This window comes from Triturus cristatus, chromosome 5_2 (assembly GCF_964204655.1).
Source record: "Triturus cristatus chromosome 5_2, aTriCri1.1, whole genome shotgun sequence".
Taxonomy (NCBI): domain Eukaryota; kingdom Metazoa; phylum Chordata; class Amphibia; order Caudata; family Salamandridae; genus Triturus; species Triturus cristatus.
In genome coordinates, this window is record NC_140588.1 from 437511912 (window position 1) to 437536298 (window position 24387).

The 24387-nt window shown below is 44.2% G+C and overlaps 1 protein-coding gene across 1 annotated transcript; it reads left to right on the plus strand.

Moving 5' to 3' along the window:
• Positions 1-134: 134 nt before the first annotated feature.
• IGFBP1 (insulin like growth factor binding protein 1) lies at positions 135-22560 on the plus strand. Its single transcript, XM_085607382.1, has 4 exons — positions 135-560; positions 14670-14848; positions 17534-17662; positions 19085-22560. Exons 1-4 carry the CDS (start codon positions 203-205, stop codon positions 19214-19216), a joined length of 798 nt encoding a protein of 265 aa, XP_085463508.1. The 5' UTR covers positions 135-202; the 3' UTR covers positions 19217-22560.
• Positions 22561-24387: the final 1827 nt, after the last annotated feature.

Below are 24387 nucleotides of genomic sequence, written 5' to 3' on the forward strand. Positions count from 1 at the left end.
GGGAGTGACCTTGTCACCGCAGCGTCGGCCGGCACCAATCAGGTAGGCCGGCCGGCATACACTCCTCCTTGGCAAATAGTTAATCTGATGGGAGCGCCATGCTTCAGCCTATAAATGCACTCTGGGGCAGTGCTACTGGCATACATTCCTAGATCTTTTTAGGAGCACGAGACAGCACCTCAGCCTCAAGGACCCTTCCGCGATGACTGCTGCCTGGCCCCTCTGCTGCTGGTTGCTCTGCTGCTGCGCCATGCTCCACCAGGCGCAGAGCTCCGAGCTCTTCCGCTGCGCCCCCTGCTCAGAAGAGCGCATGGCCCTCTGTCCACCAGTGGCCCCTGAGTGTCCGGAACTGGCGCGAGAGCCAGGCTGCGGCTGCTGCCTGACCTGTGCTCTGCCCCGTGGCGCCTCCTGTGGGGTGTACACTGCGCGCTGCGGACGAGGGCTCAGCTGCCAGGTGGCCGCCGGCGAGCTCAGACCAGTGCACGCTCTCAACCGGGGCCAGGGGACGTGCGTGGAGCAAGAGGAGACAGAGAGGATGCGGAGCCCCGACACAGCCACAGGTACAGCCTGAGCGCGGGGAGAAGCACGTGGCACAGAGTGAATGAAGGGAGCTGGGAGGGAGCCGGCGTTTGTGGAAGCGCACGCCAATAGGAAGCGCGCACCAGGATGGTCTGATGGCACTCGGAGGGCGAAGAAGGACGCAGAGGCTTTAGGGCATAAGAGGGGACATGGCACACTGAGACTGTAGGCACGTGGTATGAGGAGCTCAAGGGGAAGCGTGACATAAGCAGAAGCAACTGGGATGCGTGGTTTTAGCACAGGGAACAGCGGAGTGACCATAAGACATGGAAGGCGCATGAAAAATAGAGACGGTGGGAGGGGAGATGGACACAGGGAAGGGTGCTTGCTTGGTACGTGTGGAGAAGAGGATGGAGAATCTGGCTTAGAGACTAAAGAGGGTCCATGTCACGGGGGGAGCTGACGAGGGGCGACCTGCTGCCGAGATAAAAAGAGGGTGCTTGACACGGAGAGACCAGAAAATCAGGCATGATATGCGGAGTGTCAAGCAGGGTGCATGGTACAGAGCGGGCTGAGGAGGACACTTTCGGCACAGGGAGTAAAGGGATAGGCATGACAGAGAGAGAGAGAAGAAGCTGGAAGATGGCCACGTGATATATAGAGCCCGGAGTACGCATGCAAGGAGGCAGAGGGGCGGCATGGGATTCAAAGAGCCAGCTGCAGAGAAGGGGACATTGGGCGCAGAAATTCCCGGGTGGCTTGTGGTGTAGAGACAGCAAAGGAAGGGTTTGTGGAGAGTTTCGTGGGTGACGCCTGTGACTAGCGAGCAGTGCGTGAGACATGGACATAAATGCCAAATAAAACCATAGTGCACAAGGAGCAGTGAAAAAGGGTGGGACACTAACGGCCAGACAATATGGATAATGCATAAGAAAGAGAGGGGCCAATGGGATAAGGCAGCCTGAGAAGCCACGTGCTACACAACATACGAGAGACCTTGTGGCATAGCCGGTGGCCGCTACATAGGGAATACGGAAGGATGCATAGGCAGAGTTGGCAATGGATATGAAAAACTGGAAAGGTACGTACTTTTCAGGCATTAGCGGAGGGGTCGAGTGGAACAAGGGATTCAGAAGTGTGTCTATAAATAGCAGGTATGTAGGCTTGGAACTTTAAGAGCTATGGAGGGACCATGCTACATAGTCAATAAGCAACAGGGCCTAAGGGTGGTGGAGGCATAGAAAAATGTGAGCAAGGAAGAGGTAGACAGCACATAGCTGAGGAGCGGTCTATTGACGCTAGGTGCAATTGTCATGGAGGCACGGAGAGCGCAACACGCGTGGCGAGACAAGGATGCCGAGTGACGCATAGGGGGCAGGTGAGAGGGCGAGGCACGCAGAGATGCAATGAGGTACAGAGCATAACGGGTGCATGGAAAGGAGAACAAGTGGAGATGGGGGAATATGGCTAATGGTTGCCTGGAAGTACGCACAGTATAGAGATAGAGGCATAGCTTATGGGTGCATGAAAGGGCGCACAGCATCGATATGGGGGAGCATAGCTTATGTGCGCATGTAAGGGCGCACAGTATAGACATGGGGAGCATAGCTTATGGGTGCATGGAACGGCGCATAGAATAGAGACGGGGGAGCATAGTGTATGGGTGCCTGTAAGGGCGCACAGTATAGAGATGTGGGAGCATAGTTTATGGGTGCATGTAAGGGCGCACAGCATCGATATGGGGGAACATAGCTTATGGGCGCATGGAAGGGCGCACAGTATAGAGACGGGGAGCATAGCTTATGTGTGCATGTAAGGGCGCACAGTATAGACATGGGGTAGCATAGCGTATGGGTGCACGGAAGGTCGCACAGAATAGATATGGGGTAGCATGGCTTATGGGTGCATGGAAGGGCGCACAGTATAGACATGGGGGAGCATAGCTTATGGGTGCATGAAAGGGCGCACAGCATCGATATGGGGGAGCATAGCTTATGGGTGCATGGAAGGGCGCGCAGTATAGAGACGGGGAGCATAGCTTATGTGTGCATGTGAGGGCGCACAGTATAGACATGGGGGAGCATAGCTTATGGGTGCATGAAAGGGCGCACAGCATCGATATGGGGGAGCATAGCTTATGGGTGCATAGAAGGGCGCACAGAATAGAGACAGGGGAGCATAGTTTATGGGTGCCAGTAAGGGCGCACAGTATAGAAATGGGGAAAATAGCTTATGGGGGCATGGAAGGGCGCACAGTATAGAGATGGGAGGGCACAGCTTATGTGGGCATGAAAGGGTGAACAAAAAGTGGAAGGAGCGTAGCAAATGGATGCCAGGAAGGGCGCACGGTAGAGAGATGGGTTAGCACAGCTTATGGGTACCTAGAAGAACGGACAAGTATAAAGATGGGGGAGCATAGCTAATGGTAGCCTGGAAGTGCGCACAGCTTGGTGGGCATGTGCCACGGTGAGGTACAGTGGAAGGGGCTTAGCATTTCGAAATTGTGCGTGGGACAAGGTCACTGAGAGGAACGGGTACAATATGGAGCCGTGAATGAGACATAGCACTCGGCAGACTCGTGGCACAAAGGAAGCCTCGTGGGGTAGTAGAAGTAGCGCGAAGGAAGCAGTAAACACGTGGGACGCAGGAACATCGATGTCGGGGAGGACGGAAGAATTCAGGACTGCATCACACAAGCACCTTGGGGCCATAGAGCCCGGATACTGGAGGGGAGACAGAGAGGGAGGTGATTGCATGGTGCGTAGAGAGCACGGGGGTCTTCCTAGGGGCCGTGGCATATAGAGAATGTGACGGAGACATGGTAGATGCGGAGCTGATCGTGGCACGCGCTTTGTCTGCGCAGAGACCAGAGAGAGAGAATGAGGATAGTCATCTACTGAGCTTAGAGCATGCATAGTGCGTAGATAAAGAGCATGGCTAGCATAAAGCACGCAGTGGGTATGCGGCTAGAACAAGGGCCCTGCTTGTGACGGGTGCACGTGCTCATATGCACGGCTGACCATCGCCGTGGCTCCTGCTCTGAGCACAGCTCTGCTTCCGTCTCTGAGCTCAGACCCGTTCAGACCCGAGGATCAAATTTTGCACGAGTGAAAAGGTCTGGTGGTTATTGATTAATGTCGACGTCTACTCTGAAGTAGAACATGACCAGAGATGAGACTCGAAAAGCGCCTCTGTGCTCCCGGAGGTAAGACAGGCATGATGTTCTGGACTTAAAGTGTGCGCCATCTTGGATGGGTTCAGGGGTGCGTGGGTGGGGCTTGAGCCTGGCTTTGGCCCCCACAGTGGGGTAATGCAAGATAATGGGCCCCCAGCAGAATGGCGTAAGGGCTCCAGAGACTCCATAACTCGCAGACTTTCATAGGCTCTAGATTACTTGGGGGCATTTTGGAGAGTTGTGACCCAAATGCACTGCGGGAGCCGGTGTTATGCCCCATGGCCAGCGACAGCTGTGCCGGGCTCTAATTAAGGGCCAACCACTTTAAGTCAGGGGCGTACGTGGGGCCTGCAGAGTTGTGACAAGTCTCGAACAACGCAGAGTCCTTCCTGGACCAGCCTCAATGCCTTTGTCATACCCACCACCTCATGCCCTCGCCCCAGCGGCGCATCAACCTACGTGGTGGCGCGTGCTCCCGATGTCCTCGAGTACCCTCGAGAGAAGAGTGAGAGCGCAGGGTTTGCCATGAGAGTACCTGACTGCCAGGGAATAGGGCAGCGACCAATTAGCAAAGGGGAAGAGCTTCGTTTTAGAACACTATCTACAGACATGAAGCACCCCTTAATGAAGAAGAATGCTACCGGTATTTCCATTTTGGTGTATAGTCGTGTCCGGTTAATGTCACCAGACCGCCACCTCGTACCTCTGGGCGGGGAGACATCGTACCAATCCGTGGGAGCTCTCTTTCCTCATTCGCGGAAGGACCCCACGCTGCCAGGTGGTACCCCGCATTACTTGAAGGGGTTTGCCATTCGTATTTTCATACAATCATAACAAAAATGTGAGATTGCCCCGCTCAAAATGTACTAGGTTCTACGTTTTAACAGGCACTATTCGCCTGTTTAATACTCTTTTCTACAGTTCTCGAACAAGATGCGTCAGAAAGATGCGAATTCCCTTTTTAAAAGAAAGTCCTCTTGAATTATATTCATTCTAGGGGCCAAAAGCTCGCGTTGAAGGGTGCGAACACAGGCTCGCTGGATTATCCAAATGGCCTTTTATGTTGGGAAGAACAGATTGCAAGAAAAGTGTAACCACGTGCCTGAAGTCGCGTCGATAACGTTGATAATATTAACCCCGTCAGTGGTACTCATTTCACCAATTTCTGACTGATGAAAGGCTGAGCAAAAAGGAGAGTTAAGTTTCGTTATGCTACACGTTGGATTTCAGACGAGACCACTCTTCCCTGACGAAGTAATTTAGAACGTGTCGTGTGCCCTGTTTATCTAAAACAGAATATACATGTCTCTTCTTATCAAATTAAAGGCGTACTGACAATTTAGGCGCACAAACAGTCTGCAGCTAAAGATAATAAAAGAACTGATGAGTACAGGCAGAAAATCGTGCGCTCGCCGATTTCATAGTATCACAGGCAGTGCAGACACGAACTGACCGAGCTCCCTGGCTTGCCTCTCATCTCTCCCTGACAGACGGAGCTTTGCTATTTCGGTTTTCAGTATTGTCACACTGGTGGGTTTGCTTCTAGAGCTATTAGTACCCTCAGTTACGGCCCTGTGCACCGTGCAATCTTTGGCGTCATTGCATCAGTTCCTCGGAACAGGCGCACGGTTCCAGGACACAAAGGCAACACCCTGCCTGGTTGCGCAGACAATGCCTGACGGACAGCGCTCTTCGGGCCTTCCCGCCTCACACCCGGGGAGGCGCCTCTACCGCCCGCGGCGCTCTTGCTTCAGTCCCGTTGCATCAGTCTGCGCGGAGCTGCCCAACGCCGAGCCGGTCCGCTTTGATGCTTTGTGCTGCGTCCGCGTTTGGCACCGTCCCGCGCTTTTCATCACAGAGTCACGCTGGATGGGGATTAGGAACGAGAAAGGTATCGGGGCAGGCGTGACGCAGCAGATAGTGCAAGAGCGGCCGCGTATTTCAGCATTACGTTTAAATGAGAGTTGGTCTATTAACCTTGCATCTTTCCGAAACTGAAGGTCACAGGTGTGGTGCAAAGATAATTTGTTTAACATACTTTAATGCAGTGGCAGTATACTGAGTACTACGGTGTAACATCTTCTTAACCCGCAGGGCCACGTAGCTGTGTCCAGAGAGCCCCAGTCCAAAATATCAGAAGCTGCAACTTGAACAAGAGATGCCCAAAAATTGGTCGCACAAATCTGGGGGTGTGTCTTCATCTCATTGTCTGTTTACTGGCCCTTGTGAACAACGCAGCCCACCAACCTGTCGCTTCTTAAAAGGTGCTTTAATGCTAATGGTCGTCATGTTTACAAGCATTCTACATTTTGGAAAGTGTGGGCAAAGGGCATATAAGTATTGTGTGCAAGATGGCACAATGCGTTCAAGTGGGGAAGCCAAGATTAGAAATGAACTCACCAGGCCGGAAAGCTAGCAGTTTCTATGCAAGTGAACGGTTCACGCAGCACTAGCTGCTGCAGCAGCTGAACCAGTCCCCTTTTTTGGGAGAGTCCCTGCAATAGACTCTCTGATACCCGATATTGCTCGCAGATTGTGTTCGGCATCTATCTTTTCTGGAGAACCGCTGCATTCACCACTGTCCAGGAGCCTGCCATAGAATGCATCTCCAAGTCTCCTGTAATAGAGGAAAGGGTGTACACGGATAAGGTGCCAGGCTGTGGTAAGTCTGCATTCACAGACTCCGAGGCAGTGGCATGAAACAAACTGGCCCCCGCTGAAGTGACCGATGGATCCGGGTTGACTTTCAAACACATCCCCGGCAAAGGATTGAATGGGTAAAGTGCTTGTGTCCCCAAGGGCAGGAGGTAACGATGTCTTTGAACGTGTTGGTGACTTGACTTAACAAATCCCGCAGATGGTGACACACCAGCTCTATAAGATCCCCTCCCTTCTAGACACAGCCACCTTGGCTTACCCCTGCCTTTAACCCCCATCTGACCATGACAGGAGGCACTTCAGCCTCTGCCTAGTTTGACCCTCACCAGAGTCTGTTTCCTCCCAGGTCTTGCCTCGCCTGACACTCGCAGAAGGTCGCTTTGCGAATGACCCTAGGCCTCGCCTCATCATTGCATGAGCCCGCGTCTCGCTTGCCCCTGGCCTGGTCTTGCTTGAACCTCACGAGAGTCTACTTCGCCCATGGGGGCATTGCCTTTTTTGACCCTCATAGCCAACAAATATTCTCTGTGCCCCTCTTTTGTCATTGCCAACCCAGTGCCCCACTTCAGACATCACCCTGCCTGACCCCTCAAAGGCCCATTCTGCCGCTTCCCCACTCTTTAAGGTCACCGTGTACCCAGAATCCACACTGAACGTGACTGGAGTCCTTTAAGTCCCGTGTCCCCCCCCTCCCCAGCCTGAAAAGGGGTTCCCGGTCCTTGCTCTCAGCAATGTGTCTCTGTAGAGGGCGTTTTTCCGATCCATTGCGCATGTAAATTGCCGATTGACTTTTCGCCGGTCTCTGTGGACTCCGAGCCTCCCTCAGTTTGCGACCCGGCAGGGAGCTGCTGAGACACGTCATGGCGCTGTCCCTGGCTCTCACGGACCGGACGGGCAGGCTTTACAATTCCGGTGACTCCAAGTCAGTTCCAGTTGTAATCCTGAGAACGCAGGTCGTCCCTCAGTCCCCCGAGGACGTTGTGACGCTGTTAAGTTTCCACAAGTATTTTAAGCAGCCAGGAAATGGAGGCGAGCTGCTCGGGTGTATTCTTCCTGCAGAACAATGTGTGACCCTCCACGTGACGCGGAGTGGACATCATGTCTTGCACAGGGACCTGTGAGTGTTCGCTCGGAAGTTGAATACGCACGAGGATGTCCGGGTAGAGGTTGCAAGGGCAGGGCAAGTTCCCATAGCGTCGAATCCCATCGAGGCTGCAGGAAAGGTCGGGCGGTTTGAGTGAAAAGGTCGGGCGGTTTGGGTGAAAACGCGAGTCAGATCGGTACCTCATGTTCTAAATTAAACTAGACAATAACTGAGCTTATTACACTTGCCCTTACAACCAGTCTCTGACCTATATCGCCTGGATTTCAGAACTATCGCATCTGGGTGTTAGAAATAAATTTAGCGTGAAATATCACGTGATTCTTTGGTGCAGCGTTTGGAGACCTTGAATACCAGAACAAATATTTTTTTTTTGCCGAGTTTTATATAGCGCGAACTTGACCCGAATCCAATCAAGTATCAGAGCGCTTTAAATAGCAGCAGTTACGTTACATGAGGACACACATTCATTTTTTGTTAGAGAGGGGGAGATTAAGTGATTTGCGTCATTGCCGAGACTCGAACCCAGTTTCCCCGGCCTAAGGTCGAGCGCCCTAGCCGTTAGGCCAACTCCTTTCCCCCAATTGACATTGTTTAGACAAAAGTTTCACCTCATGAGCACCAGTTTGGAGCCTGAATAGAGCAATCAGCATCAAAAGGTGTCGAATTAACCTCATACTGCAGAGCACCACACGTGGCATTATTTTGGTAATTTGTGATCCAAAGGAGCTTTAAAGATTGTTTTGTTGTTGAAATGTTCACATTATTCTTTAGTTGGTGGATTGCAGGACAAGTGCGGTAAATCTATACATATGCAGAAAAGGACACAGTCACAGACAGGATCATATATTTCCAGAGGCTTTACCTATTAACCTTTCCGGTTTTGTGTTCGATGTACCCTCTACACCAGCAACCACTACCCTGCATTGCAGTGCGTTGTTGTAGGAAGTGCTAGGAATATACGCCCTTGAAAGACCTCCTCCCAGATGAAATAAAAACAATTCTTTCTTTAAAGTGAAGAATGAACACATATTGGCCCAGACTTACAAAGAGACCCAACCCCGACACAAAATGCTTTTTGGTATTTACAAAGCTTTGCAAATGTTGATTTGCTTGGCTTTGTAGGAAAAAGTAACTCAGTGCAGTGCAGTGCATAGCTCTACCTTAGGTTACTCTGTGTCAGTTAGACCTTCCATGGGCGTTGCTAACTAGTTCATTTAAGTGTTTTTCAGTTCCTTTTTGTTTCCCTTTTATTACTTTTTTCACTCCAATGTTGATCACATTGATCAGTTTTGTGCAACATGTCCTTTCTTTTGTTTCTTTAAAGTCATATGTATTTAATTATATGTATATGCACTTGAAACTAACTTCTGCATCGTATGTACAGCCTTAAAAAAGGAATATGAGTCGTTACAACGCGTACAAATACAACGCGTACCATTACAACGCATGTATTAGTACCTATTGTCAATTACGAGATACCATTCCTACGCAAAACTTTTAGCACGGCTATACCTTTACCACGCATGCCATTACAACGCAAAAACATGCATGGTAAAGACATAGTTGTGGTAAAAGTTTATAAGGTAAGTGACAGTCCTCTCACTACATTTACACTACCCAGCACGACCCCCCTACACTACCCTAAACCCTAAAACACTACCCTACACTACACATACACCACAACACTACACTAAACCCTAAAACACTACCCCCAGAACGACCCCAACACTACACAAACACCACAACGCTACCCTAAACCCTTAAACACCACCCCCCGCATGACCCCCAGTCCTGTCCCTGCACTCAAACACTACCTAGCACAACCCCCCTACACTACCCTAAACCCTAAAACACTATCCTAAACTACACAAACACCACAACACTACCCTAAACACTAAAACACTACCCCCAGCACGACCCCATACCCTACACAAACACCATTACACTACCCAAAACCCTAAAAAAATAAACACCCACCCCAAGCCCAATCTTCCACCCCACGACCCCCGACACTACCCTAAATCCTTAAAAAATATACCCCCACGCCACGCCCAATCCCCTTACCTCTCTCTCCTGTTGCTCAGCTATTTGATGTGTGAAGCCCAGTCATGATGGGACATTACTAGAACAGGCAAGCTGTATTTCCAAACACTTTGTAAAATCTCCCAAGTTCACCTTTAACTTTCAGAATCTTAAGGGTGGACTTGCTCCTTTTGCAGCACACTGACTAGTGCACATTAGTGCCTCCACCGAGAATCATCCAGACCCCGCTGGACATTCCACGCCAGTGCTTAGAAATATTTTCTATTATATGCTTTAACTGGCTCATGTGTGTTTGGGCATTAATTGCTGCTCTGAGCAGTCCAGTTGATTCCAGTTTCGCATATAACTGCTCAACGAGTATTACGTTGTGGTTATACTGCTATGCTTTTTTAACGATTTTTTTTTTTTTTTCCTGTGGGTAATATACTGCCCAATGTCAAAACCTCATATGCTGCACCTAGATCTAGTAGAAACACGTTGCAATCAACTGGCATTTACAGAAGAGTTTCAAAGCTTGTTTATTTAAGAATATATTGGCTTGAAATCAGGACCATTCAAACATCTCAAGCTTCTACCACAAGGTGGCGCTACGCTGTTGACATGGCTCATTTGCTGCCAATATCACTTAACCTAAACACGTTTCAGCATGCAGTTTTAATCACGTCCCTGTTACAAACAATTATTTTAACCAAGCAAGCACTTTACAATCTCATGTGTCATGACTGTTCTTTTGTTGGGTTTGATCCAACTGCTGTAACTTCCCTAATATTAAATAAACAAGTAAATAAATACACTGCTACCCCCGCTGTTCACACAGTGAGGTTGTCAGAGATGAGGTTGTCCTCTCTACAACTAGACATCCAAAATGATAGGGTTAGTAAATGACAGAAAATCATAGATGGCACAAAAAACTTAAACAAAACCAGAAAAATCAGACCGGAGTTTAGACGAGACCTTACTTGAATGAAGGAAGACCAAGACAAGTAGTTCAGGAAATGACTAAAAAAAAAAAACATAAAACGATGTGTCGGTGGTGCGAGATGTAGAAACCCAGTTTGAGCCTTTTCTTTCTTAAAACAATACTTTCCTTTTTATCCTTGTCCTGTCCGGACATGTAAAGCTGATGTTCAGTGCCTGATTTACAGCTTATTTTATGATCCGGAAGAGTGGGGGCTTCAAATAAGCTCTTTATCATTCATTTCATGCGGATATATTTTCTGCTCGGCAAGGGACTCAAACAATGTGCGTGCGCTCCTTGTGTAGGAATTACGGTTAATCATCACTACACACTGTACTGATCCTGTAAAACTGCAGACATGCACTCAAAGGCAAAGCAAGGAAGATGGAGGCTTACAGCAGCTTAATGCTAGGCCACCTCACCATGTCGTCATCACTACTGACGCGTGGCAATCAAGGAATATCTAATGTTTCACTCAGCAACTTCGTAGTGGCAAATTAAATAGCATTTTGGTCTGTAGTGCCCTGACTTCCTCAGATTTATTGGGCTTAGCCTTTTCCCATAGACATATCAGGACAATGCCCATTTTACGTGTGGCGTTTGCCAAGGCACTTTGTCTTTACTAAAGTTATATGTATAATATATTTCCTTATAGGGGCTTTCCGCAAGACCTCTTCCTTCATTGGTATGTTGTGTCATTCACAGTGGGTCAGCCCACTTTAGCCATTGGCTAAACTCACTGTGAGTGAAGGGCGTTCTGCCCTTTCACAAGGAACACACCCACACACAAAGTAGTTCCCTTTATTGACAGGGGCTTCTATGGCAATCTGTGTTTTCTGAGACTAACGTGCTTTTAGCCACATTTTTCGCCTCTTGTTTTTAGATTCAAGAGGAACTGGCAGATCCCCAATAATAACGATGTGTAAAAACTGTGACAAAACAGATCAAGCATTGGCAAAGTAAAAGGCTGGCACCCAAAAAAACCAGGCCTATTGGCTTTCCCAATGCTACTTTGGCTTTAGAACCAAGCTGTGCATGTGTTTTTGAATGTATATTATTATGCAAAACTTTAGCATAAATTGCTGTCAAATGACCCTGTGCCTTGAGGGTGAAATAAGCAAATTTGGTGTGTTTCCCTTTTCAGTCAGTACTAAGCATGTTGGGACTTTTAGTCTCGTGGCCACATATATATGGAAAAGTGAAGCCACATGTCCCAAAATGTTTCGTGCTCTGCCCTGTAAAATCAGGACTGCCAGAGGGCCACACGTGTGGCACGTGGACAACTGGCAGCTATGAGACTAGTACTTTCAAAGTCAAGCTCCTGCCAGGTTCTACTTTTACTAACATTGGTTTTCGAGCGGCCCACATCAAAAATTGAATCTTCAAGGCACACTGAAGTTATGACGTCCCTTTGGAAGTAGACCACCAAGAGAAGCACACTATCCCCACTCTCTCTATCTGCTGTAAGGACATCACTCTGGGAATCTGTGTGGATTCCCGCTTTCCTTTCTACAGGTTGCTGCGGCTAGAATAGCCTGACCCTATGGGCAGCTTCTTTCTGATTCTGAAGATACAAAAAGGACACACCAATAAAGAAATTGTGCTTCTGATATCAGAGGAATATAGGACTAGACTATGAAGGGAAATCATGTTAGGGGATGTTTGTTGGGTGTACTTCTTGCATCCTCTCATGCTATTGCTGTGCGATTGCACATAGTTATGATGTGCTCTGCAGTGTTATTATAAACAAATGATCTAAATAAATTGCTTTGTATGGTTATAATTTCTATAAAGATGTCAAAGAATTAGAAATGTTTTACTTGCCATGCCTTTACCCATTCAGGAGCGTTGTTGGGCCCTTGTTGGGGCACCGAAACCTGTTTGGTCACTACGTCATTTGACCACAAACCCCTCTGGGCAAGGCCCTTGCTAGCTCCCACACCTATTGGATTATGTGATTGCATGGTCCCCTAAATATATTGGACCATATGTATGACCATTATGTTTTGTGACTCACAATTTGCAATTTTTAGCGACTGGCAATTTGAGAAACGCAGAATGAAATATACTAATATGCTTCAGTTACAATAGCGATTCCCAATGGGGCCTCAAACGACCTGAATCATCAATATTCATGAGGCAGGTCGCAATTTGCGACCCATTGAGAATGGGCAATAACACAGGGATGGTTGCCTGCTTGGGACAGAAGACCACCCACGTGTCTGTGTTTGCTTTAAAAAAAAATATATATATTTTTATATATTCAGCCTGTTTTTCTTAAAGGAAAATGGAATGTGCTTCGAAAAAGAAAAATTAAACATTTGCTTAATTTTTAAGAGCAGGCAGTGGTCCGGGGGACCACTGCCTGCTCTTAAGAAACATTTTCGATGCCAGTCACCTACTTAAAGTAGGCGATAGACTGCTATTTTGCGACCGCATTTCTGTCGCAAAACAATCATACATGCCCTTGCGACTCTCTAATAGAAAGGGACCCTCTTGGCATGCCCCCTCCTAATAGCAACACGAAAACCCTATTTTGTGAGGTGGTAATAGGTTACAGACACACAAAATAGGGTTCGTACATGCCAGAGGCTGCTTTAGCAGTCACAAATAACTCGATTCTCCATTTGTGACCCCTGAAAATGGTCGTACATCTGGCCCATTGAGTTTTACCCTCACTGTGTTACCCAAGACTGTTAAGTAATGCACATATTGGGTCACCAAAATGAGATAAGTTGTGCTCTTAATGGGTCATCCAAATTTCATGCAAACCTGTACACAATGGCCACTCGGTCAACCGAAAGTATTGGGTCTGACTCATGCCCACGCCAGGTCACCCAAACCTGGTTGACTATGGTGACGCAAGGTTACCCAAACCAGTTTAATCATTCCTTCATAGGCGCACTCAGTCCAGCTTTGGCCATTTCGACTTGTGGGTCACCCAGACATGTTTGTCCGTACTTATACTTGGTCACTCAGTCCTGTAGCGCCATGCTCATATTGAGTCACCCTGGCTTATTTATGTTTCAGAGCCCTAGTGTTTTACTAACAGTTTTCTGTTAATATTTCACCATTTGTTTGAGATCGACAAATAATAGGGCTGCCAATATTTCCCAGTGTGGCACAGTTTGTTGTCATGCTTTCTTTGCAAAGCAAATATGTGTCTTACGGTGAAGCAATAGCACTGCTGTACTTAAGTTTGAGCTAGAACAGGATTACATGTGTTTTTAAAGTCACAGAGCTACAGGTAAATAGATCATTTTCAATATAGGTAGCCACCGAAAAAAGACTGTAAGAAGGCATGACCCAGCCATTGGTAATAGGTAGAGAGCGGGGTGTGCTGAATTAATATCAAATCGGCTACATTATTTAGAGCTTGCAAAGTTGCACTCAGCAAAGTCACAAAATCCACAATCTTCACAAACCTTAGCTGTTGGTGAAGATTCCACAAATAAAGTTTTTGGAGGAGAAATGTCTCACAAACATTATCTTTGCATGAGTTATTCTACTGAAAGAAGGGTTTTGTTGGGCATCATCAAGTCTTCAGTTTTAGTGTCTGTTGTTGCATGTTTGTGTATGCTGCTCACAGAATACTCTTTTGGAAATTTAGGATGTTCAGTGCTGATTGTCAAAGACACCATAATTAAAAGTCTGCAGTGATGCTTTCTCTACATTTTCATAAGAGTGGATTGGCTATTGGGGTTGGAGTAAAGCCCACTATATGAAACTGGCATCGACCTCTACTATCTGACCTGTAATGAATGGATAGCACAATGTGGGACGAACTTAGTACATAATTATCCTCTCCTAGGCAGAGAGAGTGCAGGCACTTTAATAAACCCACTCTCCTTAAAGGTGCCACATATGCAGTACATACTCTTTAACTGTGCTAGGGCTCAGTGAGACACCTTCACACTGCGTGCATCTATCCGTATCCAATATGCCGCAGGTTCGAATCCTAGCAGAACTATTTACCTTTTCAGAACTCTAAGGCTGACAAATTGAGACCTGTTGATTGGGTAGCAATGCAATTACCTCTTTCAATTGAGTACTATAAAATGGCAAACTATGAGCTAGGAGGTGCTTTAAAAAGGGCTATTTTTATTATCTGTCTGTAAGAGATTTGGGCTTTTTTGAGATTTTACCACCTGCATAAGATATATAGTGCAGAGTTCCAGTCAAACTAATGACAATGAATTTGCTCTTGACAGATATCAAGGAATCTACTGAGCATGAAGGCATTGATTCCACGCAAGACCAAATGCAGTCGAACTTCCGCCCATCTGCGTCTGGCAGCTACGAAAAAGAAGACTCACTCAACACCAACAGCCCTTATGAACGCATGAAAGCCAAGCGACTCCTTGAAAGGAAGAAGTGGAAAGAGCAGCAGGTGAGGGGAGAGTTGCATGAAATCTCTGCATGCCATGGTATAAGGACATAGACATGAGAAAGCACATTTGATACCATAACAGGAAGTAGTCGATGCATGAGATCAAGGGAGCCTTTCTGCAAAGTTGCAAAAGGTACAGATTTCCTTCAGAATTACAGTCACTTCCTGCTCCAAGTTTCACATGACCCAAACCTGGTGTGTCTGCATCTTTCCCACTGACAAGTTAGATGAGTTTTTATAAAGTAAAATGCCTTTCCAGTTAAGCTTGTTCATGCCGCAGGGTACATAAAGGGCAGTCTCTAGATAAGAAAGAAGTACTGTAGGAAACTGAGGGATTCAAAAAGGTAAATTACGCTTTTGAGTGAGTTTACTCATTTGAGTAAGTGTATTACCTTTCAAATTTTACAAATTGCACTTTTGTAGTAACTTACACTTTTTTAGTAATCCCGGCATTGCACATGGACAGCCACTGGTACTGCAACACTCACTCATAGAAAATAATGGAGGTAGGGACTTAAAATAAAACCCTATCTTAAATAATCTTAAATTAAATTATGTAAAATAATTAAATATCCACAAATAAGTATACTTTATAGTAAATATTTAATTATAACCAATAGTTATGTACTATTTTAATATATTTTTAAAATTAATTTTTATATTTTTATAGATATCAGATCTCTACTATCATGCAGTAAAAACATTTTGTACCACTTCATTCTTTGATTATCGCTAAGCAGCACACTCGGACTGCGCAATAATCTATTTAGAAGTTGTGTGTGGACTTCTTACAAATTACCACTTGATGGCGCCAAAGTATCGTAATATAATTTATGGCGCAGTCTTGCTTGGGATGTACAGTTTTCGAATCAAAGGCAGTTTTACAATTATCCTAATATGATTTCGAGTCTTTGGTTCATTGAACCTTATTTAGTGTTTTTCTTCTGTTGGGCTACTGTTAGCTTAATTACTCTTCTCTGACTCTTTCAGACAGTGTACGCTCATTAATTGAACACATCACCTGGACAGCAAAACTGAAATATTTGTAATCACAGGTCACTTTTCCGTTTTCGTGATAAAACATGATTTGAACTATATTGGGCGTCTATTCTAAATTCACTGTCTGAATTCCTGTGACAAGGAATCCTGTTTATGTCAGCGCGACAGAACGCGAGTGACATCTTGTGGTTGAATATTGGTAAATGCAGGCCAGGAGTCGCTCATTCTACTGGCCAATTCTGCTATAGAAATTAAGTACAATTATGTTCAGTGTTTTGTAGGGTGTCAAATTTCACCAGGGCGCCAAACACATCGCCTCACAGCCCCTTGAAAACATTTCAGTGCACACACAAATGCAATCATGCCTTCATGTGCTGTTGACAACGGGGCCGATTCACAAGGATTTTGCTGTGACTTACTATTGTCGTACTCCGGGCTTACTCCTCCAATTTGATGAGCAATCTGAGAGTGTAACAGGACTACTCGAGGAACACTCACGACTTACCCCTGGAATTTAAGAGTATTACAAGAGTGAGTCAGAACTTCTCTTACGCCAGTCTTTGTGAATTAGCCCAGTGTGTGTAGTATTCAAGATTAGAGCGAGGAAACACATTATGTCTGCAATGTTCCTGGCTACCACACCAGTCACATCTACCATACAATATTCAGAGTTTACACATATATAATGAATATGTCTGGGAATATGTAAAATAGATACACACTACACCCATGCATTGGTGTAAGCGGTGCCTGTACAGCCAACAGTCTGCGCTGACGCTGGCCTCTGTTCATTGGTCACAGACGGATGAAGAAGTAACCTATGAATGATGTTAGAAATGTTGCTATAAATTGTTTCTGACTGGAGCATTTGAAAATCTACCACTGGCCGTGTGTGCTCTGCTGGTAAAACACTGGGTCTGATTCATACTGATTTTGCGGAGGCTTACTCATGCAGTACTTTCTGCTTACTCCTGAATTTCAGTAGTAAGCTGAGAGTGAGCCTGGAATCTAGGAGTAAGCCAGGAGTACTTCAGAGTTAAGCCACACCTACTGAAAACGACATCTTTATCAATCATGCCCTGATACCCTTGTCTTTACTTTGGTTTTCATTGGCCAGCTCAACACTTCTTTCTGCTGGGCCCGATTCACTGAGGGTTTGTAATGATTTACACTTTGACCTCAAAGGGTAAACCAGGACTGCTCATAGCTTGCTTCTAAATTCATGAGTAAGGCAGAAGTAGTACAGGAGTAAGTCACAGCCACTCATAGGCCAATGTTTGTGAATCGGGCCTCTTGATATAGGCATGACACAAACAGAAAATACAGATGGTTTGATTACTAAGGGCTTGGTTCACAGAGATTGTGCTACGACTTAATCTTGTAACAATATTGGATTCCTAATGAATTACAGGAGTAAGGCAGGGGTAATCCTGTTTAACTCATGGAATCGAGGAGTAAGTCCGGATCAAAGCATGCCATCTCTGAGCAAAATATTTGTGAATCTAACCCTTAGATGAGTATTGTCCCACAAACAGGTCGGGAATCACAATTTCAGCAGGGGTCTTGGTTCATGCAAACATTCCCCAGTGGCAACTCAAAGTGCGAAGACTGATTGATGACTGCTTAAATGAAAGTTGTTTGTTGCTGTGCCTCAAAGCTTGTGTTTATGGCGCTCTCTTCTTTCAGGGGCCATGCCAGAAAGAACTCTACAAAACAATGGACAAACTCGCCAAAGCCCAACAGAGGACCGGTGAAGAGATTTACAGATTTTACATCCCCAACTGCAACAAGAACGGATTTTACCACAGCAAACAGGTAATCTAATTCCCTTAACTTGTGCCACAGAACTCTCCTACCAAAATTAAATGCTTTGTCTGATGTGTGTGCCAAACAAATGGACCACCAAATCAGCCTGAATTTGTGGAACATTATTCAAGAGAGGCTGTTGTACCCGTTGGTGGCGCTGTAGGTCCATAAACATGTCTCCTTCCCCATGAATGAAGTGTACATGTGCAGTTTAGCCGAACAACTCTGTGGAAATTTGGCCTTCCCTGGTAGTTATGAAGACCAGAGGCCCTATGTAAGAGGATATCTTGAGGCAGGAAAACGATGCACACGTCTGTGTTGCTGATCATTGTAAACATTTTATGACGCAGCTTTTTCTGAATCTACACGCGGAGCGTTGTCCTGCTTTTATATTCTTCTACCGAGAGATACTCTCAGTGCATTGTCACTGTTAATCCACAAAGGGATTATACAATGCTACGGCTGTGGCGTATAATTAATTGAGCCCCTCTGGCCCACCTACATACCCCATTGGATTGACAGCCTGTCCTCACGTTGAGTACTCAGACGGGTCCTCATGTGACTAAACCTTTTTCCTCTTTTCTTCACGTGTGGCACATCATTTTCATAAGGCTGCACAGCCATATATTCAGATGTCCCTTCATCAATAGTGCTGAAGAGACCCCACATACTTTTGAGGGTAGAAACGCCGTCGACATACAGAAGAAGCGAACCATTTCCCCAGCACATATCACTGTATATAGCTGCTGTTCACATTGAATTATTATGATAATGGTTGACTTGTACAAACTGTGGAAACATTGTATTTAATATTCACGTTGTCACTTAGGTTTAGGTTCCCTTTGTCACTTGGGACACTAGGCACAAATGTTTTGATGTATAATGTTTACTCCTAACTTTATTGTTTAAAAAATCCATAAAATATACTACACTGTAATCGGTGTTAGTGGTTCCTTCACGCTCTGCCATTATCTAAACCCTCTATATCGCGATTGTGCTTATGTATCATAACCTCATAGTATATTATTCCACATGAACCAGTTTTTTTCCTATATAACTATTACCCTGGTATCTTAGTGAGTAGGGTTCCCCTGTTTTTTCTTGAATTGTAAACTAACATGGCACGGAGAAGACTCTTCTAGGGCTTTGTAAGCAGAGCTGGAGAGGCCTTTATGTACTACCAGAGCAGACTCCTTAGAAACTTCCTCCAGTGTGCTTTGCCTGAAACTTTACCCCGCAAGAACCGTCTCCCCCTAGGCCCTTCAACTTTGCCCTAACTGTGAATCAGTCTGTTTGTCAAATAACAGAGAGAGACAAATTAATGCGCCAAAATCCTTGTTGTTGTATTGATGGAAGCCTGGTGGCACTTAGCACAGGTTCTATGGTCCCTGATGTGCACAATCTCTAACGCTACCATTTTTCTTTCTGTAGTGTGAGTCTTCCTTGGATGGTGAACGTGGCAAGTGCTGGTGTGTGTACCCTTTGAATGGAAAACGTATTCCAGGATCACCCGAGCTGAGAGGAGACCCCAACTGCCAGCAGTATCTGAGTGTGCAGGAATGAATCCTGTCCCACCATTGCATTAAATGCGCCCAAGACAAATGGACACACTGTGCTCAACAGAGCACCTTCAGAGTAGAATTTGAAACCTGCACATTCCAGAGAGTCAACAGGATGTGTAATATGGCTGAACCGTATCAGACCTAGAATACCAGGATTGTAAATTACTGAGCTATTTATTTTACAGTTTGTTTTATATTACAGAAAGTTATGAATTTGTTTGACCCTGATTTTTTCTATTTTATATATCTATTATATATCTGTATATTTAAAAAGAGCTTACATATCTTTATATTTAAATACTTAATATTAAGGGTCTTAAATGATCTATTTTTTTTATTTCATGTAAAAGATTATTTTTGTTATGTAACCTTGTCTGGAATAACACTCGAGAGAAACAGTTGTTTTTGGAATTTTTTCTTTATTTAAGTTTGCATTTTTCGTTTGTACACATGACACAAAGCCTTAAGTTAAATGTTGACACAAAAAAATAATATTCTTAAGCACTGATTCTTTGTTAAGGGATTTTGTGTTATGTTATTTGATTTGAATCTATTCATACTTTTATTTTTTTATAAAAAATAATGAACTCTCTGGTTAATCCTGCTTTTTATATCAAAATGTTTGGATTCAACAACATTATTTTATGCTCAGTCTCTAACAGTAAGAAATCACTTCCACAAGAAGGCATGGTCAGCTAACCGTCCATGCACATAATCTTATCAAATACAAGTGGCATTCTGTTTCCTCAACATCGATTGTGAAGTCATACAGAAGTGGGTGATTCTATTTGGCCTTTACATATATGTGCCTCCTACACATGCATATTCATGCATGAAAAATACTTTATGAAAAGGCCCGAGAAATAAAGCAAGCCATTAGTAACATTTTTTGTTTAACACCTCAGTCAGCACTTTTTAGCAAGATAAATAGGAATTCACTGAACAAATGTTTTAACGTTTCAAAGCTTAGCCCAAGCAGATCTGTAATCTTTGCATATTTTTCTATAAAACGTCGATAATGGAGAGATAGCATCAGTAAAACATCCCTTCCAAAATATAAGCACTACTACCTGTATTGTAAACCATTCACCAAAGGTCATTTATTCACAAGTATGTCAATCTTTGGGCCCTTAGGAAACATCATACAAAATGGCCGCTTCATGTGTTAAGATAATGTTATCAATCAAATAACTGTGTTTTTAGTGACAAACCTTCTTAGAGCTTTACCCATTTTACCAACATTTTTTAATTTAAGGAATCAGAAGTTTATCTTACCAACGTTGAGTCCCATCAGCAAAGCCATGGCTGTAAAGGTTGAACATTTTCTTTGCTATAGTTACTCCTACATTTGGAGCAAATGTTTAACTTTTGCAGAATTTCCAAAGGATACCGTGAGTACCCACTGGAATCTTCATCTTTGTCAGGTCATTGAGTACTACATTGCATACAATTTACATATGCAAAATTTCCAGAAGATGATATATTTAGCATGTACACATTTGATTCCAATGTGTGTACATTTTACTTTTTATTTCTCTCTGTGGAAATATTTTTCCAAATGTGGAATCTTCATCCCTTATAAACACAATCCATATATATTTTCCCTAACTGAAAACACACTTACTCCTTCCCTTGAATGGGGTAGATTTTCCTATGTTTCTTAGAACAGAAACTACCTGTAAGAGGTGTGTGAACAACATGAAATGTAAGAGTTTTCAGGTGTTAACTTTCTTGTGCGGACAGGACCATCCAAGAACATCTATAGCCACTACCCCAAAATTTATAATTATGAACATTACACCACAGAGGCTGAATTTCTAACATTTGCAATTGCATATTTATCAGTAAAATGCCATCAGTCCTGTTTCTCCAAATCTTTGAAAATGGTTTAACTTGTGCATCTAAGTTTGAGAATCGTGCACATTGAGATAGTTAAACATTTCCGCCATTAATTAGGGATATATTATAAATGCTTTTTTTTTAAACTTCTTTTTCATGAAAAACGAATTTGCCATCTACTGCCTTGAAAGAAAGAATGCGCACAATAGTGATGCCATCCATTACATCATTTTTGGTAGACTAGCTAAGTAAGTTGCCCTTCCAGTTGCAACGCTTAGACTTCGTCTTTTTTCACAAGCCAATGAAGGCATTGCTCAGAAAAGTAAACCATTCACAAAGAGGGACATAGGCGAACACCCTTCAAAGAAGGCTGCATGTTACAGCCAGAGATTTGTGAACATTTTTACATTTACTTAACACAACTCACAAATGCCCTTACAACCGCCCACTTATACTTCCGTTCAGCTTTACAATAGCAACACCAAAGCAAATATGTCTGTTATATATGTGCTATTTATTTTAAAAAGCTATGCTTTCTTCCTTCGACATCCTTTGACAAAGATTGCAGTGTGCCACCACGCAGGCTAACAACTCAGAAATAACTTTTGCGGGATATCGCTAGATGACCAAGTGCCTTTACCTTCTTGTAACCTGAGGGCTTCAGAAAGCGAGGCATGCTTGCCTGGCAACCCCCACGAGCACACCCCTGGAAGAGAAGCACCCCCACTCACACCACACTTCCAGGTTTATGTCTAGAGGTTATGCAGGTCGTTTTGCAGACAACTGATTTATTCGTCTGCCCAGGTCAGTGCACTCCCGAGCCTTTGTAGTCCGGAGGTGAGATCCTATGGGCACCCTATAGATTTAATATCCTGCCACTCAGGGAGGGCACATGAAAGCAAGCACTATCGGCTCCATCATTGCCCTGTGTCTTGCTCTGACATATTTAGCACGTTTCCAGCTCATAACAATTATGCAACATCTGGGTCATGTATTTAAAGATACGTCTTTTATCATTATACTGCTTTTAGAACAGCTCTGCCATACCACCAGGCCTTCTATTTATTTTTTTCATATTTAACTTGTCTATGAATTGATGCAGATTCATCACCAGCTAGGAAGAGTATTACCTGGTATTCGGTTAATTATGCTCTTAGCTGCTTAGCAGTCAACGTCCCTATACATAGTTTTCATTATTTATTGAAGCCGCCTGTTCTTTTGTAAATGAACGTCATTTTGAGTGGGAGTACCTTATCTCGGATGTTGACTGTTATGCAGCTCTGACATTCATTTTGCTGCTATGTAAATGTTTGTTCTATATTTGTATATTTTGGTTGTCAAAAACCCTATATGTGTGTTGTGGTGTATGTGACATTATGCTGCTAATGTGATACCCTGCACTGTTTAAACAACACTGTAATGGGGCAAATTGAAATATTATGTCTTTCGTTCTAATAAAACTGTAATATTTAGTCATTTTTATAATAAAAGTAGCATTGAAAATCATTTGTACTGTGTTATTTTCTGTTTAAATATCATTGCTAATTCCAGTTTTAAAATAGCTGTGTTCTTTTGTGAAAGAAGTGTTAGGGAGGTATATTTTTCTCTTTGGTCCAATCTCAATCGAAGTTTTGAGAATCTTCACTTGCAACAGATGGTTGATATCTGGATCTTCCTATGGAAAAGGGATGCAACTTCCAGCCCAGATTTACTATTGTGTTGCACAGTTGCTAGTAATACTAAGCGGAGTTTTGTAGGTCAAAGTAGCTCAAATAGCGGCAGCGGTCAACTTTTAAGAGCAGAAAAGTTTTTGCAAAGGAAGTTGAGTGGAGTGCAAAATGTTTTGTGTTGCATAGTGCACAATCTCCAATATTGCTTCCAAAGTGGGTGTTTTGTGATGGGAACAGTGCAATTATCCACCGACAGCAAAACCATCCTTGAACTACTGAAGTGGTGCACAGTAACAAAAATGAGTAGCCAAAGTGCCTTGTAGAGTACAACAAAATGAAAGCCGGTGCAAACACTTTGAGGTATTTTTTTAAACCCCATTAGAAATATTTAATAAAAATCTCCTCTAAAAAGCCACAATGGAGGTTGCACTGCACAGAGAAAGTTTGGGACTGGTGTAAATTGCACAAAATTCTGACATGAGGGAGTTGCAAAGGGAAAACATCTAAACATTATCCTACACTGTTTGAGAAACTTGAGGAGAAGACAAACTAAATGATATGTTAGGCTGGGTCATAATAGCGAGGTTCCCTGATCACACTGTATCCTCACTTGACCCAACTACAAGTAGGTCGCATGATATACCAGCTCACAATAAATTGCTTACTGAGCATAATGTACTCCCATCAGTTTGTTTCGTAGCACACGTGCAGGATTAGCGGAGGTCTCCCAAAGCACAATAACTCCATTCCTTCCTTATGTATTGAAGGAAGCCCTCTCCATTACACCACTGCGCCCCTGGTTCCAAAACCAGTCCCCAAACAGCCCTTCCCCTAAGTTGTTGATGCACCAGAAGATGGATACGGTTGTGCCTCGTGTTGACATATACTGAACTAGGGCAATATTATCTACCTAGTGTCAGTTGCATTAAACTTAAACACTTGACTAATGCATATTTTGATTTTTATCGAGTTGTTACCCAAATTTAAATAAATCAAAGTTTAACACCAAACTTACTTTACATTCCAACGATACGTATAGGTATTTTTTTTTTAATCAAAGGTCAATGTCTTTGAGAACTGGGGCATTACTATGCAGTCAATCCTATCCCTAAAATCTCTCCTACTACACTTAGTGAAAGAAGGAATAGTTAAGGTACATTGCAGCAAACTAATTGGCTATGGAGTGAAAACTTGCTCATCAATCTTAAGTGGTACCCGAGGATGAAGTAACAAGCTGCCAGTGTTTAATGTTACAATTGAAATTCATTTTGATTTGATCCAATGAGCAAGGATAATTAACACCAAAAGCACTGAAAAAGTAGGCTGGAGTTGAGTTGTAATGGTGATTGCACCAGTCAATACATCTTCTTCTTAGAAGCGCATCCCCAATACAACTAGGGCCAGATGTAGGAAACATTGTATGCTAAATACTGGTCGTCAATTGTGACCAGTATTTTAGCGCCCAGTGTGGAAGTTTCCAAATCGACCTATGTATAATTATGTCAGTTCACAAAATTCCAAATCATAGTGAGTTAACAATCCAACCTACCTTATCAACATTCATGAAGTAGGTAACAAATTGTGGCTCAATAAAAATGTTGTCCTTCGCAGGGATGGTGCATACTGAGGTCAGTAGACTGCCATGTCTTTGATCTCTTTCTAA

Excerpts from the sequence above, each read along its gene's own strand:
- IGFBP1 (XM_085607382.1), top strand. The coding sequence starts at position 203 with ATGACTGCTGCCTGGCCCCTCTGCTGCTGGTTGCTCTGCTGCTGCGCC. Across the intron at positions 561-14,669 it reads GAGCCCCGACACAGCCACAG|ATATCAAGGAATCTACTGAG; the intron begins GTACAGCCTGAG and ends TGCTCTTGACAG. Across the intron at positions 14,849-17,533 it reads AGAAGTGGAAAGAGCAGCAG|GGGCCATGCCAGAAAGAACT; the intron begins GTGAGGGGAGAG and ends CTCTTCTTTCAG.